The following is a 14,037-nucleotide window of genomic DNA, read 5'->3' as shown; positions in this document are numbered from 1 at the left end:
TTGCACACCAGCAAAGGGTATTTGTACTTGGCTATCACAGTTTTGCTTTTATACCCGACTTCTCCAAGTCTCAATTATTATTATTATTTCCTACACCGATATGCCCTGGGGCGCGCCGGTCCTTCTACTGCTATTTACAAAGGAAACCGTACCGTATAGGCCGGATAAAAACCTCTGTCTACCACTTTGAGTCAACAATCTATGAATCCGTCATACTGCAAAAGAAAGGAGGCCCTTTGCCGGCCTCCGGGCCCTCTAGCCCTCCCCATCCACTGTTTCTAGCTCCAGCCTTCTGGCCAGTCTATACTCCAGTAGCCGGCCAGAGTCCATCAGCCAGCCAAGGACCTTCCTAACAAATCTTCTGCTCCGGGCACCTACTCCCCGTAATACGGTTTGTAGGTCCCGATGTGACCGAATCTCTCTGCCGTCCCACGGCCTTTGTAACGGCGGGTCGGGGCACCAAACCACCAAGTGCTCCACTGTCTCCCTGCCCCTCCCGCACTCGCAATAGGGGGTGCGGACCCCCGGGACTTTCACCCTGAACAGGTAGTCCCGGAGGCCTATATCCCCGATACGGGCCTGGGAGAGGAGGGAGCTCTGCGCCTTTGTGAGACCTTCGTGTCTCATCAGAGCTTTGTCGGTAAATAAGAGGGCTGGGGGGTCTTCGTCGGCTATCCTCCTGTTTAATACCCTCTGTCGAGTAGTACTTTGTTGACTAGCTCTCTGTTGTTCCCACCGGGCCTGCCAGGCTAGTTCGACCACCTCCTTGGTATTCGACCCCCTATCCTTCCCCCCGATCTTCCATTTGTAGTTAACCCACTGGGCCACTACACTAGCGGCTAGTTCAGTGGGCGTGGGACTCTGCGGGCCCTGACGGGGCCTCCGGCCTCGGGTTTTCCTCCTCTTGTTGAACCTTCGGTAGACCTTATTGCAGGCCTCAGTAATTAGATGCCCCGTGGTTATTCTCTCAGCCTCCGGCCCAGCCCCTGACTGTAGGGCCTGCTTCTGTAGCCGGCCCTCGAAGTCGGCCAGCCGCTTGTTGAGATATAGGTCTAGCGGTGGCACCCAGGCCTCTGTTTCTAAGCACCGAATAGGAGCTGACTTGTATGCCCCTACTACTATTCGAAGGCTCCTGTTCTGAGCTTTTGACAAGACCTTTGCAGGCCCCTTCGGCCCTGTAGCTCTTGGAGCTGTTGGTTGGTGTCCAAGTCTCAATTAATTCTCCTTTGCTCGCTTCTACAAACTCGCTATCAATAACACGTCATGAACCCCCCATATCCAACACAATACAATCTACGGCCCAAAAACCAACGCCCGCACCTCAATACTCTCCCTCCCCTCCGCCCCAACCCTCGTCCTCGGATCCTCAAACGCACTATGCGGCACCCTGCCCCCCTTCACCCCACTCCCCTCCTTCAGCGCCTCACTATCAAAGCACTCTAGCAAAATCCGCTCATCCCCCGTCATGCCACTCAGATAATACCACTCCTGGCCCGCATCGTAGCGAATCGCCGCCGTCTGGCCCACGTAGCCGCCCGCGCTCGCCGGGTACCGGTGTTCCACGGGCACCACGTCGCTGTCGCGCAGCGTCGCCGACCGCGCGAACGCCAGGGGTGACGCCTCCACGGGCCGTGCGTTCAGCGGCCGCCACACGTTGATGATCCGGTACCGCTGGGCGAGGTAAGCCTCGGCCGCTTCGGGGGACGGCGCGTGTCGTCGGATGCGTTGGGCGGTGGAGGTGGTGGTCTGGTCGATGTGCACGCGGGCGACGGGCTGCCGCGTGCCGTGGGGGCGGCGGATTGTGTCTGATATAGGGAACAGGGTGTTAGTGTGGGTTTTTTTGGTTGGTCTATCTGAAGGGTTGGCTTTTGGGGTGGTATGGGTTGGTTACGTACGGTCAAAGATGATTACCTCGTTTGCGCCTGGGACGTTGTCCAGGAGGAGGCGCTCGATTTCGGGGTAGTAGTTCTTTTTGATGGACTCGTCGTCGGTGAAGGAGGTTTCGGCGGAGGGGGGCTGGTTTTGCAGGATTTGGAAGGCATCTTCGTCGAGAGTGAAGGAGGATTCCTTGCCTCGAGCGTCGTGGATGAGCACGTCGTGGGTGACGGAACCAAAATTACGAAGGGGGACAACACCGGGCGGAACGTCACCAGCGAGGTTGTACGGCACTGAACCGTCTTCGGGAGGGAGATAGAAGTTAAGGGCGGCAACAACGTCGCCACGGGGAGGTTCGGGTACGGCAGCCATGGTGTCGTTGGATAGGGGGCAGTTATTCGAAGCTGGTGATAAGACGGATCAGGTAGTACAAGTAGCTTGTGACGGAGGCCGCGAAGATGATGATGATTAGGAAGATATTCAATTTGTTCGCAGTGATAGAAGTATGCAGTATATATATCTCTTTCTTCTTCTTGGGATTCACGTTGAGCCGAGCAGTCTGTTTTCTAAGCTTTCATTTCAAAGCACGATGATTGATCGAGATACTTCGACCTGGAAGGACGACGTCAAGAAGCCGTTGCTTGCCGATGGCGCAATTCAGCTCGGACTTGTCGCGAATAACTACCATCTGTATTACACAAGGCGTCAGGCGCGAGGTCGTGCAAGGTAAATCCAACCCCTCTGATTTGACATTAGTAATTAGATGGGTAATTTGATGCAGAGATTTCCCCGATTTTGGACTTGAAATCGGGTTAACTTGCTAGTTATTCTATCGAGCCATGTCGCGAGCATGTGAGCATGTGAGCATGGATGTCTCAGCTTCCCGGATTTGTGGGGCTGTTGCTAACTTTCAAGGGGAAAGGTTGTCCCGCTCTCAGTGGATGCGACAAAATGTGATTGGCAGATCATCCAAAAAGACCTTGCCGAAAGAGGCAGCATGTAAACAGTGTTGTGTGGATTTCCTGCGTTGTACAGAGACTTCGCATTGGCCCTCATCAAGCACCGACGCCACCGTTATCGATACCGACGCGCAACCTCGAGGGTTTGGGTTGTTGGGGTGTCTTACCTGCTTACATCCTTGCCTGCGACAAGTATTTTGGCGACAGCGGGATTGCAGCGATGGAGGAGGAGCGCACCATCACGCTGGACCTGGGGTCATCTCCAGATCCATTGATCGACCCAATTCTCAGCCCACCCATGATGCCCCCCTCAGCCATCAAGAAGAAGAGCCAGGCTGCCGAGCACCTGTTTACCGCCCTCGCTCCGTCGCCAAGGAAGCAGACCTTCGAGCTAGATGTCGGAGACGAACGAACACCGCAACGACTACGCGTCACGGTCGAGGCCGACGATGAGGGGACGCGTAGTACCAGCCGTCGCCTCTTCCAGTCACCCACCCCGAAACAACGACGCCTAACGCCGCGGAGGGAAACGATTGTCACAACAAGAGTGCCTCTACGCGGTCTGAGCGACGATGAGGGCGGCGCGCCGAGCAACGCGACACCGAGGAAGAGGGGCCGGCCACGCAAGTCAGGAACTCCCGCCACAACGCGGCGCAAAAGACCTGGGACACCGGCGAAGGGGCGGAAGAGCGTGGGGCGCGCCTCTGCATCTCCTCAAAAGGATACCCTCGCGTCAGACATCGGAATCGAGGCGACGCCGCGTCCCACAAAACGCAAGGCCCTATCGCCAGCAAAAGACGGCGCGCCGCCTAGCCAACCACGGAAACGAGGGAGACCAGGGAAACAGACGATTACTGGAGATGAGGTAGCGCGCCTAGGGCAGGAAATTCCGTCGAAGCAGGAGGGCCACGACAATGCTTTGGTTGTCCCTGCGGTGAATCAACCGAGCGATGGCATGGATGATGATATCTGGCTCGCAACCCTGTCCGGCCAGCCAACACCGGCCCCCCAGAGGCAAGAGCAAAATCACGAACCCGAATTGCCCACCAGCAACCACCACACCGATACCGAGCCCCAACTACCCCGACAGGAAGCAGACTACCAACAGTACGATTGGCCGGACATGGGCGGGGGGGGCGATTCATACAGCGAGGCTGGGTCATTGGCGAGTGACCAGGGCGATGATGACCAGGACTTCGAGGACACCATCATGGCGGAGGAGTTCACCATGATTTCCATTGGCTCCTTGCCATCGATGCAGCCAAACTCAAGTGTGATGGCCCCAGCGCACGAGGAGCTTGGTGAGGCTACGAGCCTGATCATCAACGGCGCGCTGGAATCCCTGAGGCAAAGTCAAAACAGACCGGTGGAAGAAGTTGCAAGCCCCGAGCCGAGCACTCGCCTTCTCGAAGCACAGCAAAGTGCTGTCGAAACTACTTCGGAGAACCGTGCGCAACAACAACAACAACAACAGCAGCAACAACAACAACAACAACAACAACAAGAACCCCAGCTCCCGCCACCTCCTAGTTCACCGCAAGCTTTGAGGCGAAGTCCACGTAGGACAATGGCCCAGCCTCTTGCCAGACAACTTGCCCACAAAAGTCTCCAGCGAGAAGGCCGCCAGTCGCCAGCACCCCGCCAGCCGTCGGTACCCCAACACTCACCAGAACCCCGGCAGTCACCGGCCAGCTTTGAGCACCAGAATACGAGCGCCTACGACGATTCCTTCTCCGAAATTCCCGAGGCCGTGTTAATAGCCGCAACACCTGGGCGACCACGCCAGTCACAACACCAGAAAGAAGTGGCAGCCGAGGACATCCAGCCGTCCATTGAGCGGCCCTCAAGAGTGAACCACTCCAATCCCCAATCTGAAACGAATAGGCTGTTGACTCCTGATGAGACACCCTCCCCGATTCCATCCGATACCGAAGACCACAACCCCCCAACCAAGCCTCCGAGGCCCACATTGGATGTTGACCTCCCCTCCTCTCCCCCGATCGCAAGCCCCGTACTTCTCAGCAACGCCGCCGCGCAACATATCAGACGCAACTCTACGGAGACACCCGCCGATCAACTATCGTCTTTCACATCGTCGAACTTAGGAGCTCGAGACCCCGACCCCGTACACCTACCGCTCCCCGAACCCCACCGCCGACCGACTCTCTCCCCCATCGTTCGTGCCGGACGTGCCCTGCAACTCATCACATCGGACCCACCATCACCTCCAGAGAGGGGCAGCGTGCTCGGGAGCCCGTTTCGAAGCTCTGTGCCCAAGTCGAGCCAATCGCCCGTACCAGTTCTGCCCCCTGCCGCGCCGGCAGCCGGGGCAACGCGGTCTCCATCGCAACCTCGAATCGATCCTTTGGCCCAGTCTCCATCGAGGTCTTGGCTTGCACCCTTAAATCAAATGAAAGACTTTATCGTCCGCCGCGCTCAATCACTCTCCCCGGCACGTGTCTCCGTTTCCGGTACAGATAACATGGATGACCCGTTTGGGCCCGATCCGGGCGAATCGGCCGCGGCTGGCTCCGTACGTACTACCTTGTTTAGCGGCCGTAATCGGCAGGGAATCGACCGTGATGCTACTGTCAGTGTCGCCAGTTCACCAGGCGCAAATTCTGTGAATGATGGAGACAAGATGAGCTGGCAGGACCAGGGAAGCCCTGCAGGACACTCACAAAAATCTGCCTCTCCCATTCTGGGCGAAATTACGAATCGTGAGCTTCCGAGAACGGGCGGGGACCGACCAAGGATACAAGAGCAAACGAACCGACCAGATTTTGCAATGTCGGTCACGGCTCCACCCACAGATACCAGGCCGCAGGTGGTTTTGGAGCAGCAAGAACAAACGTACGACGAAGGGGAGGAGGATGAAGACGATGACATCTGGGCCATTGAAGCCCAGCGTCCCGCTCCTTTCGCGCCAAGGAATGTGCCGACTAGGCGGGAGCCGCCCCGCGAACCACCTCAAAGAAACAAAACCCAGAGTCTTTGGGAGCAAAATAGCCGGCATCTGATGTCCAGCGATGATGGAGACCAACCCTCCTCCAACAATGCTCCTGTGAGAGACGCTCTCACGAGTGGGGAGCACGAGCCCAGAAGACCTGTGCAGACCCTGACGGAACAAGTCCCAGTCCGTTTTGAGAGAAACTCACCCATGGAGGACGAAGAATTTAGCATGCTATCTCAAATTCGTCAGAGGAAAGCAGCAGCACCCACCAGCCAACCAGCGAAGAAGCCGGACCTTTCTGCCTTCTTCTCGTCGCCTGCTGTACTCCCCGATATGGACCAGGCACTTGGTGCTGGCTTGTCCAAAACATTGGGCTCTCAAAATCCACGGCAGATGGACTCGACTCTACAAAAAACACGAACCATGCCTGTTCAAAAACAGCAGTCATCCGGAAATAGCTTGTTTGCTCAGTATCTTCAGCCGCAGGCCGACAACCGATTGCCCTCTGTTCCACAGAAGCAGCTTGAAATTGGAACCCGCCAAAAGAGTGTTGACCTATTTTCTCCCGCCCGGGATAGCGTCGAACAAAGCAGTCCGGAGCAAGAACTCGCACCTGTCCAGCGACCCAACTTTTTACATAATGTAAAGGAGGCCGCGCCGGCTAACTTCTCCGAGAGGGCAAGCTTCGCGCCACAGCAGCATTTGTCCGTAAACAATGCAAGAACGGCCGCTCCTATTCCACGAGAGATCTCGCCAGAAAGTGAGGAGGATGCTCCTTTAGACCATATTCCCCAAAAGAAGAACTTCACCCCTCGCCGGCGACAAGCCAATAACACGCTCTTCCAACCAAAGCCCGTGGCTCCGGCAAACTCGCTGTTTGGCAACAATCAGATATCATCTTTCTTCTCTCGATCTCGCCCCCAGTCTCAGCGGCCCCATACCCAACCACGAGCAGGCGAGGACGAGGACGAGGAAGAAGAAGCGAGCTTCGTGTCGCCTCCGCACAAGGCTATTCCAGACCGAGCAGGTTCGCCCACAAAATCATGCATCCGTTCGCCTCTCAAACCCAAGACACCCGGGCGCGTGGTCGAGTTCACCAGCAGCACCCTCTCCCCGCTGGCGCAAGCTCAGGCCCGAGCCGAGCGGCGCGCGAGCATGTCACCCGAGAAGAACGACAGCACGAGGAGCAGCCATGGGAATGTCTTGACCAACAACAACACGGAAGCGGACAAAGAAAACCGCTCCTCGTCACCATCCTTATCCCTATCCCCGTCCCCATCCCCCTCTCCCTCCCCACCACGAACCCAACGCCGCCAAACCCTCACCTCCGCCCCAACAAACCACACCACCACCACCGCAGCCCAGCAGCAGCAGCAACCACAGCGCCTATCCCCCAACAAATGGACCCGCGCCCACTGGCTGCGCCTCGACGAGCTCCTCCAAGCCCGCAAGCGCGGCTCCCTCCAGCTGCAGCTCCTGCTCGCCCGCTCCCCAAACGCCCGCCTTGCTTCTTCTTCTTCTTTCTCGTCATCATCCTCCAGCGGCAGCCTGCGACAGCTCCTGGGGAAACAAGTCACGGCGCAGGGCGAGCGGATGGAGATCCAGGGGTGGCATTTGGATGTGGTGGAGGGGTTTTTGGGGGAGCTTGGTAGTGGCGGTAGTGGTGGGGATGGATATGGTGGTTCTGGCGGCCCGGCGGTGGCGTGGGGGGGCACGCAGATTGCGAAGCGGGTGTTTGCGCTCTTGGTGGGTGAGGAGAGGCGGCGGTTGGGCTTGGTGCCTTCCTCTAGGGGGGGCAGGCACGGGTCGGGGGTGGGAGGCGGAAAGGGAGTGGGTGGAGGAGGAGGATGAGTTTTGAAAGGGTTGGGAGAGAGAGTTTCATATGTGTGGTTGTGTTCAGGCGGTGGTTGTGGAAGTGACCTATGGGAAGGAAAAGAGGTGGCCTCTGCATCGGTGCTTGTCGGGTTTACAGCACTGTGTGGGATGATGTGACGAAGCGATTACGAGTTTGATATAGTATAGTGCATATGGCGTTGGGGGTCCCGGTTGGGTTTGGACATTGGGAGATCGATAGGCTTGATACCAGCGAGATGTTGTACGGTTCGGTTCATTCACGTTCAGCTATTTTAAGCGCCCGTGCCAGTGTGTCTCTATTGTTACAGACCCCGCCATCCCTCGCGTACGCTCACTCCAACATGGACGCCTGATTCGTGTAGAGCACGTCCACCACGTTGCTCAGCTTCTCGATTGTCGACAGCGCCGCATCGTACGACTCGTCCCGATGGGTCTCGTCGAAGATGATCAGGCAGCCGGCACCCTGGTCAAGCACGCCAATGATCACCTTGTCGAGGATCATTTGCGATAACTTGCGCTCGACTTGCTGGGTATCTAGCCCGACCATCTTGGCGATATGGTTGATCTCGACGCGGCTGAAGGGCTCGATCACCTTGATCAGGTTCTGCTCCAACATGGCGTCGTACAGCCGGCGCAGGTGGTTGCGGACGAAGGCGTCGCTGCCCAGCTCGTACTTGTAGGCGGACAGCGCACGCTCGTACTCCTCGAGCGACCGGTTCGAGTGTGCCCGCGCGATCGCCTTCATGGCCTCGAGCGACTGGCCCGCGTACTTGAGCGCTTGCTTGGACGTCATCAGCTGGTTAACGTCGTCGGCCAAGTTGAGCATGATCTTGCACAGCAGCATGTACTGCAGCGCCGCCTGCGCGCGTGCCGGCTCGTCCTGCGAGTGGTACCCGTCAAGCGCCTCGATGAAGTAACTGTAAGCCGTCTGGAAGTCCTTGTCCTCGGCGTGCAGCATCCCGGACTGCATGTCGAGGTTAGCTTGCAAGAGGGGGGGGGTGTAGACCGAGGCGGCAGAGGTGCGGGCGCTAGTGAGGGCGGCGCGTCCCTTGGAGATGTTTCCGAGGGCATGGTACACTCGGGACTCGAGAAGCTGCACTTCCACTAGCACCAGCTTGTCGTCCATACGCTTGAGCTCACGCAGCAATCCGTTAATCAGGGTAAGGGCATCGTAGTATGATTGCTTGGCCATGTAGAGGGTGACGAGGCGCGTCTCGAGATTCTGGCGAAGGAAGCTCCGTCGCTCTGAAGTGGCCCATTCTATGCATGATTTTGTAACTGAGATTTGTATATCGAGGGAGTTGGGGATGGCGTCGAAAAGGTCGAGGAGCTGGCGGACTGGCGGGGTAAAACATGTCAGTAAATAGGTGATTCAAACGAGGATAAGGTGGAGAAAGTATAAGATGGAGGAGCGTACTCAGCTTGGCTGTTTTTGCCTTTGCGAATGAGGACAACACTGTCCTACTCTTCGTTACCAGGCCCGCGAGCTCATCTGTGTTCCTGTGCCGTGTTAGACCCGAGCCCCTCGACTGACCGCCACAGACCCTCCACCTACTTCTGGTCGCGGTAGAGCTCTCCCAAGTTAATAAGGGCAGCCTCATATTCCTTGACGGCCGCGTCGGACGTCACGGATGGCGGCTTTGAGATGATCTCTTTGTAGATACCCTCTGCCTTGCGCGGGTCCGACTTGGCCAGCTTCTGCGCCTCGCGCACCCTCTCCGAGTCGCCCTGCGCCATCGTATAGAGTAGGATCGAGGGATGTGGTCTTCGTGGTATTGGGTTATCTGGAGTACGATGATGGGGAGATTCGTCGCGGGCAGCGTAGGGAATGGTTGGTCGCGATGGCTGTGTTGGTGTTGGGTGCGTGTGCGGTTGCGGCTCCAAATCCAACGCCCGCCAATGCCCTGCAACCCAGCAGCACCTCAGGTCCAGGTTGCCGCAATCCGACGTAATGGGTTGAGCGGCAGCTGGTCTTGGCGTCTCCGCCTGCTGTGGCTTTTGTGGCTGGGTTTGAATGCGGTGAGCAGTTCTGCCGCCAGACCCCGCCAAAATTTAGAGTTTCGCCGTCTGGATTGAACGCGGCCGAGCTCCATGCATCCAAGCAGACCAAAGCATTCTCTACCAACATCGAAGTCGAACTACGGCCACCCGATCAGACTCCAAACCCGACCCAAACTATTGAAGGCGCTGAATATACGGCCACCTCAGACATCATGAAGGTACGAGCTAGGACCCAGCACCGCATCAACCCCCATCTTTTCAGAGACACCATCAAACCCTACAAGACTCGACCATCTAGCAATACGGATGCTAATATCCTTACTGGTAGATCAAAGCCCTCAGCCGGGCAACCTCGACTCAACAAGCGCCGGGATCCGATGTCCAGCGCGCGCCGCGCAATCTCGCCCCGGAAATCCACCCCTTCGAACGAGCTCGGGAATAGTACGTGGGCACATTGGGAGGAGTCGAGAGCGGTTCTGACATTGGGAAACAGCCAAAGAGCCCTCAATGCGGTCAAGCTGTGAGGATACCTATTCCGTTGCCGTATAAGAGCCGGAGGCTAACTAGTACAAGAGAACGCATGTTCGCCAAGCCCTTCCTCGGCCAGCTAGGGAGCGGTCATGTTCAGGGCGTGTATAGCATGTGCAAGGTCTGTTCTCGCGAAGTATCTGGGGAGTATAACTGTGGTGGTGCTGACACTCCGCAGGACAAAAACTCCCTCAACTCAGTGGCTTCGGGGTCCGGCGACGGCGTCATAAAAGTCTGGGATCTCACGACACGCGATGACGAGACCTGGCGTACAGCTGCGCAGTAAGTGCTTCATTAAGCCTGTGGCAGGGAACCTCAAAGCTGACTATATCTCTCAGCTCCAATATCGTCAAGGGCTTGACCTTCACCAACGACAAGAAGCTCCTCTCGTGCGCTACTGACGGTATCAAGCTGTGGGACCCCTACAGCGCGTCCAAAGACACCACACCGATTGCAACTTGGCAAGAGGGCGGGCCGTACACATCGTTGTCCGTTCACAGAACTGGGAACGTTTTTGCCAGTTCGTCGGGCGCCGGGTGCATCCGGGTCTGGGATCTTGACCAGAGCACCGCCGCACAAACATTACAGTGGCCCAACTTCACGGATACCATTACCGATGTTTGCTTCAACCAAGTTGAGACATCCGTCATTGGCTCCGTTGCCACCGACCGCTCTCTCATCCTCTTCGATTTGCGGACAAACAGTGAGTTACCTACCCCTGAATTCAAACCAAGACAGAGACTGACCCCGAGTACAGTGCCTGTCATCAAGACGGTGCTCCAGTTCGCGGCCAACCGTATCGTCTTCAACCCGATGGAAGCTATGAACTTGGCTGTAGCGTCAGAAGGTATGTCTCCCGCCACGATTGGGAAGGGGGAATGCTGACAGTCTAGACCACAACATCTATGTTTTCGATGCCAGGAATTTCAATAGGGCGCAGAACATCCACAAGGGCCACGTTGCGGCTGTAATGGATGTTGAGTTCTCCCCCACTGGCGAGGAGCTGGTTAGCGGTTCTTATGTGAGTCTTCGTTCTTAGACCCAGTGAGGTTCACAAGCACAACCGCTGACTTTTTCGTAGGACCGAACCATCCGGATCTGGCGCCGCGACCAGGGCCAGTCCCGCGACATCTACCACACCAAGCGCATGCAGAGGGTATTCCGGACCATGTGGACCATGGACTCCAAGTACCTCCTCAGCGGAAGCGACGACGTACGTCACTGAGCCCCTGTGCGGCCCTCGCATCTTGCTACTTTACTAACATTATTGTAGGGCAACCTCCGGCTATGGCGTGCCAACGCGTCGGAGCGCAGCGGTGTCAAGTCGACCAAGCAGCGGCAAGCGCTCGAGTACAACAGTGCGCTCATGGAGCGGTACTCGCACATGCCCGAGATCAAGCGCATCCGCCGCCACCGCCACCTGCCCAAGGTCATCAAGAAGGCGGGCGAGATCAAGCGCGACGAACTGGGGGCCATCAAGCGGCGCGAGGAGAACGAGCGCAAGCACTCGGACAAGAAGTTCCAAAAGCGCGTGGGTGAGCGGGAGAAGGCGGTGTTGGTCAAGCAGCAATAATGCATGGTTTATTCGGTGGCAGTGGCGGCTATGATTTGTATGGGACGCCTAGGTGGGTTGCCATTCTTTTGCATTGGGCGGCGTTTTGGGTGTTGCTTAGGAGGTATCTCCTTGGAGGCTAGGTCTGATACCATGCGTGTCTGGTGTTGTACGCATATAAATGAAAAGGTTTGGTAATGTATTGGGATTATCCGTTTGGTTTTCTTGCGCACGTTTCAGACACCTTCATGCAAACGGAGAAACGGGCCGTGATCGGCGCTATCTTGTTCAAGATGCCGAGTAGAGGATGGCGATAATTGAAGGCAAACGGCCGATACGCGCACGTGGAACACAAAATGACGATGAGGTTCAAGTGTGATTCTGCCCTAAAATAGATACGGCTTGTTGTTTGGAGATCAATGGCAGATCTGGCGAACAGCACCCCTGGTACAAGTCCTCAATGAGTTCAACCGGAGAATCACGGCCCTGCGGTGGTTTGTTCTACACTTTATCCAGAAACTTATTAGGATATCGCAACTTGCGTCTACCGCAGCCATTATAGAACGGACACCTCTAGCACCTATCCTCACCACGCTCACTCAAAACAGTTTCATGAAGGTCCGCATTGACGACGTGCTCAGCCGAGATTGGGGATAAACTTTGATGATCTACGGTTCCCGGCGTCGATGAGACAACCATTACACCCCCTTGAATTAAAAGCCAAAGTAGAGCTAGCTAACCGCCTTTCGGAAACTTGTGTGTTGCGGCAACCCGGATCTCATTTGGCAATCAAGCGGCTGCTGATGTTGGCTAATATGGTCTGCCGAAGACTGACTCGGTTTCCGGGTACTGCAACTACGTCAATTACCTAGAAAGCTCTCCAAGCTGGGCTACTTACATCTCTCAAGTATGTACGAGCAAGGCTACAAATGTCATCTGAATATACTGGTCCACGATCCTCCTCTGGCGTGAAGATCACTCCACCGACCCATGGCAGTGCCTCTTCCACGTTCTATCCTGGACAGCATCCGCCAAAAGCATGACTAAACTTCTTGTGTGTCTGAGCATGTTGACTCCTAAACGGGCTAGAGAAGCTACCCGCAGACTGCTTCATAGCTCGGAGATCTGAAACGCCAGGCGTCCAACCGACTGCTCGGCCACTCATTCAACTTCCTGGGCCGTTCAACACCGCGGCGGCCCGTGAGCACGGCACGCTTTCACGAGCCGCACATGGCGGGTTGAAGCAGTAGCAGCCACATCTAAACGACTCCCAACCCCGGTTGAGGCTCAATTTTTCCAGCCGCGTGCGGCAGGTCTCGCATGGATTTCCCCTTTGCATGGCTACTACATGGACAGCAGCCACGATCTACCTGCCGTCTTGGGTCGTTGGTTGCGAGATCTCGTAGCACACCTGGATCGGCCCACTGTTACATGGTACGCGCGTTGCCTCGGCCTCTCTTCTCGGTTCAAGCCACCACACCTGACGTGGGGCTGGTCCCGATCTCTGGATCTCGCGTTTTGGGCTCCGTCTGGGGTTTTGTCATTGGCGGCTTAGCCATCCCCATGTTTGGATTTTCAACTCAAATAAGCGATGTTGGGGAAGAGCATGGGCTGAGTGTCGATTGTGTGGCTTGTTGGGTATTCTTAGTGCCGCCTCCCGCGGATCTTATGATGTGTGTTCCTGGGCTTCTTTCGACGAGCTTCTCTCTGGCCCAGTCCATGACGGTATTAGATAAACCGTTTCGACCCCTTCTAGTCTGAGGGCCATTTCTCTATCACGACACCCAGTACCTAATAGCAATATAAGGGGTGGCCGCCATCTCACATCATAATCGGTTTGAGCGATCACTCGACACTAGCAATGGCTGACTCCGAACCCGTCACTAAACCGAAGACGCGATATGGAGATATTCCAGCAGACCTCTCCTTTGAGGAGGTTATCCAAAACCGGACCGCTCCAGTCAGCGAAGTCTCTGATCCCATCTCAACGAAGACTAACACTTTCGCAGCCCTGCTCGTTGAGCGATTTCATGGACTACCTCTTCTACGTCGAACGGAACGCAGAGCCTCTACAGTTCTTTCTTTGGTACTGGGATTATATTCAGCGCTGGAGCAACTTGCTGCCCAGACAGAAGGCGCTTTCTCCGCCGTGGGACCCAGAGAAAGCCATGGAGCCACCGTCCCGGTTCATCAAGTACAGCCATAAGCGAGAGCAAAGCTTGAAGATGAACAAGATTCTCACTATCATGGAGATGGGATCTCAACGGGCATCATTGGGACGATAGTAGTAGCCTAGAGATGACGGCCAAATCGCT

General features: G+C 56.3%; 4 protein-coding genes across 4 annotated transcripts; 2 read left to right on the top strand and 2 right to left on the bottom strand.

Annotated features, from left to right (window-relative positions):
- Nucleotides 1–255: 255 nt before the first annotated feature.
- On the bottom strand, nucleotides 256–2,247 carry CHGG_10210 (uncharacterized protein; the record flags this gene model as incomplete). Its single annotated transcript, XM_001228136.1, has 3 exons — nucleotides 256–1,190; nucleotides 1,377–1,805; nucleotides 1,896–2,247. The coding sequence occupies 3 exons, from the start codon at nucleotides 2,245–2,247 to the stop codon at nucleotides 256–258; spliced, it is 1,716 nt and encodes a 571-aa protein (XP_001228137.1).
- An 807-nt stretch (nucleotides 2,248–3,054) lies between these two features.
- Nucleotides 3,055–7,638, top strand: CHGG_10209 (uncharacterized protein; the record flags this gene model as incomplete). The annotated part of the gene is made up of 2 exons (XM_001228135.1): nucleotides 3,055–5,367; nucleotides 5,488–7,638. 2 exons carry the CDS (start codon nucleotides 3,055–3,057, stop codon nucleotides 7,636–7,638), a joined length of 4,464 nt encoding a protein of 1,487 aa, XP_001228136.1.
- Nucleotides 7,639–7,972: 334 nt separating this feature from the next.
- CHGG_10208 (uncharacterized protein) lies at nucleotides 7,973–9,378 on the bottom strand (the record flags this gene model as incomplete). The annotated part of the gene is made up of 3 exons (XM_001228134.1): nucleotides 7,973–8,979; nucleotides 9,059–9,141; nucleotides 9,197–9,378. The coding sequence occupies 3 exons, from the start codon at nucleotides 9,376–9,378 to the stop codon at nucleotides 7,973–7,975; spliced, it is 1,272 nt and encodes a 423-aa protein (XP_001228135.1).
- Nucleotides 9,379–9,854: 476 nt separating this feature from the next.
- Nucleotides 9,855–11,743, top strand: CHGG_10207 (uncharacterized protein; the record flags this gene model as incomplete). The annotated part of the gene is made up of 10 exons (XM_001228133.1): nucleotides 9,855–9,860; nucleotides 9,971–10,083; nucleotides 10,136–10,162; nucleotides 10,216–10,291; nucleotides 10,349–10,452; nucleotides 10,509–10,873; nucleotides 10,928–11,017; nucleotides 11,064–11,191; nucleotides 11,252–11,383; nucleotides 11,444–11,743. 10 exons carry the CDS (start codon nucleotides 9,855–9,857, stop codon nucleotides 11,741–11,743), a joined length of 1,341 nt encoding a protein of 446 aa, XP_001228134.1.
- Nucleotides 11,744–14,037: the final 2,294 nt, after the last annotated feature.

Source organism: Chaetomium globosum, genomic scaffold (assembly GCF_000143365.1).
Source record: "Chaetomium globosum CBS 148.51 scaffold_7 genomic scaffold, whole genome shotgun sequence".
In the NCBI taxonomy this organism is placed as follows: Eukaryota; Fungi; Ascomycota; class Sordariomycetes; order Sordariales; family Chaetomiaceae; genus Chaetomium; species Chaetomium globosum.
The sequence above is the reverse complement of the archived record's forward strand: the minus strand, read 5'-3'. Positions and strand labels throughout refer to the sequence as shown.